The sequence below is a fragment of the Muntiacus reevesi genome, chromosome 9, assembly GCF_963930625.1.
Source record: "Muntiacus reevesi chromosome 9, mMunRee1.1, whole genome shotgun sequence".
Lineage (NCBI taxonomy): Eukaryota > Metazoa > Chordata > Mammalia > Artiodactyla > Cervidae > Muntiacus > Muntiacus reevesi.
The window spans coordinates 45,673,962-45,676,892 of NC_089257.1; the positions used below are offsets into that span (position 1 = coordinate 45,673,962).

The 2,931-nt window shown below is 44.3% G+C and overlaps 1 protein-coding gene across 1 annotated transcript; it reads left to right on the plus strand.

Moving 5' to 3' along the window:
• The first annotated feature begins 1,759 nt into the window (after positions 1-1,759).
• On the plus strand, positions 1,760-2,689 carry LOC136174851 (olfactory receptor 2AG2-like). Its single transcript, XM_065945110.1, has one exon. It carries the CDS (start codon positions 1,760-1,762, stop codon positions 2,687-2,689), a length of 930 nt encoding a protein of 309 aa, XP_065801182.1.
• Positions 2,690-2,931: the final 242 nt, after the last annotated feature.

The following is a 2,931-nucleotide window of genomic DNA, read 5'->3' on the forward strand; positions in this document are numbered from 1 at the left end:
ACAGTACTAAGGATTGTCTTTGAATTTGTGTTTTTGTCTCTGTCAATGGGCAAAGAAGTTCTTCCAGTCAGTATTTCTTAGTTTCAACATATAGACCTGGTTTTGTGAGGCCAGAGAAAGATCTCAGACCCCAAAGAATGACGAAACAGCTTTACAAGAAGATGATTTTCTGGTTGACTACTTGCCTAGACTTCATTGTGGCACAAGTGCAAGGAGGATACTTGCGCTTGTACGGCTTCAGTGTTCTGACCTTTATAGTGCGATCTCCTCTCTCTGCTTTGCACTCTGACCCCCTTTTCCTTAGTCCCCTTATATTCATCTGCAGCCTGTAGCTGGTATGAGTGACATAGAAGTGATTATGTAAAGTTTCCTTCCCTGATACTTCACTTAGATAGACTCGTAGTATGTTATACTTTCCTTCGTATTTCATTGCCAGTAGATGTGTGTAGGTGTTTATGTAATGGGCTTTTCACATCCATGCAGTTTCCCTAGCATCAAATATAGTGCCTGGTCTGTTGTAAGTGCTTAGTAAATATTTATGGAGTGAATGAAAGGAACTAGATCAATTGGAAAAGCCTTCCAGTTTTAGAATTTTATTATCCAACTTCTGAAAGGTCCCAACACTAAGTTGGCAATGTTGGCGACATAAACTGAAGACAGAGGGGTCAGAGCAGAGGATACAAAGGAAAGATGAGATATTATTCTCTTCTTTTCCAGAGTGCCTCATGAGACTTCCATCCAACTATGAAAGGTCTGCATTCATGTAGAGGAAACTAAGTAGCACTGTTCCACACACCGCTTGGTCTCCTGCTCACACCTTTCCACCAGTACTTCCACATAGATTCAGGGCTCAGCAGAACCAGCGTCTTTCCTCATACAGCTAATACTACGAGATAGAGGATGTCTTTTTTTTGTTCAAGATCTTACTTTTACTTTCAAGTGATGGGATGGCTTTGGATCTTTTCTATAAATCCCCCTCTTTTATAACTCACCCCTTCTATCATGTACCCTAAACACAAATACCTTGCCATATCTTTTCAAATCTCATCCATCACCTTCATTTCTATCCTCATTCCTCCTGAGCAAACATCTTATCATTACCTGAAAATAGGCAAACATCTTTTGTACTGTTCCTGAATATGTACCTCCAAAATCTATACTATCCCAGTGATTTGGTCATGCACAGAATTCCTCTTCCCTTCCATAAAGTAGCAGTATGCTCATCAAGGATGTGAGGATAGTTCAAGAACACAAGAGACCAAGTGGTCCAAGAGCCAAGAGGTTCCCTGTTGAGAAAACTGTGCAGAACAATGAGACTGGAAAATGAAGCCAGATGTCATGTCTAGGGGAGCAGAAAAAAACAGAATTGGAATCCCGAGGGAATTTAAAGCAGAAAAGCAACTGAATTAAAAGCCAATGTGCAGAGTATTTTTTTGTTGGGAAGACAGCTATGATTTTATCTATTTACAAAGATATTTGCTTGGGTTCATTCTCTTGGCTATCTTCTTTAAAGATGACAGGCTATGACCAATATGCTTATTTCTAATTTATAGGATACTTTATAATAATTTAATGAAAAGATGCATAAACTCAGAAGACAGAAGGCAAACCTAGCTACCAAGAGGAAAAGATATCATCTCATGGAATTCTTATTGGTAATTCCATAGTGATGTGAGACAACACAAAACTAGAGTAATCTCCCTTAGAAAGGCTTTCATCAAGACTGTCTGGTTCTATATAACTAAAGAAACAACACAGAATGGAGCACTGGAACTCCACCCTGGGAAGCGGCTTCATATTGATGGGGATTCTGAATGACAGTGGGTCTCCTGAGCTGCTCTGTGCTACAATGACGGTCCTATACACACTGGCCCTCACAAGCAATGGCCTTCTGCTCCTGGCCATCACAATGGATGCCCGGCTCCACGTGCCCATGTACCTCCTGCTCGGGCAGCTCTCTCTCATGGACCTCCTCTTCACGTCTGTTGTCACTCCCAAGGCCTTCATGGATTTTCTGCTCCGTGAAAACACCATCTCCTTTGAGGGCTGTGCCCTTCAGATGTTCCTGGCACTGACCCTCGGTGGTGCAGAGGACCTCCTACTGGCCTTCATGGCCTATGACAGGTATGTGGCCATTTGTCATCCTCTGAACTACATGGTCCTCATGAGGCCGAGGGTCTGCTGGCTCATGGTGGCCACATCCTGGGTCCTGGCTTCCCTGAGTGCTCTAGGACATACCTTGCACACCATGCACTTCTCCTTCTGCATGTCCCAGATCAGCCACCTGCTTTGTGAGATCCCACCTCTGTTGAAGTTGGCCTGTGCAGATACTTCCAGATATGAACTCATTGTATATGTGACAGGTGTGACTTTCCTCTTGCTCCCCCTTTCTGCCATTGTTTCCTCCTACACACTAATCCTACTTACTGTGCTCCACATGCCCTCAAATGAAGGGAGGCAGAAAGCCCTGGTCACCTGCTCTTCCCACTTGACTGTGGTCGGGATGTTCTATGGAGCTGCCACATTCATGTATGTTCTGCCCAGTTCCCTCCACAGCGCCAAGCAGGACAACATCATCTCTGTCTTCTACACGATTGTCACCCCAGCCCTGAACCCCCTCATCTACAGCCTGAGAAATAAAGAGGTTGTGGGAGCTTTGAGGAGGGTCCTGGGAAAATGCATACTATAGACATACCTCCTGACACAGTTACTAAGTAGATGTGGTAGTTGTTGTTCAGTCACTCACTGGTGTCTGACTTTTTGTGACCCCATGGACTGCAGCACTCCAGGCTTCCCTGTCCTTCACCATTTCTCCCGGTGCTTGCTCAAACTCATGTCATTTGAGTCAGTGATGCCATCCAATGATCTTGTCCTCTGTCATCCCCTTCTCCTCCTGCCCTCAATGTTTCCCAACATCAGGGTCTTTTCTAA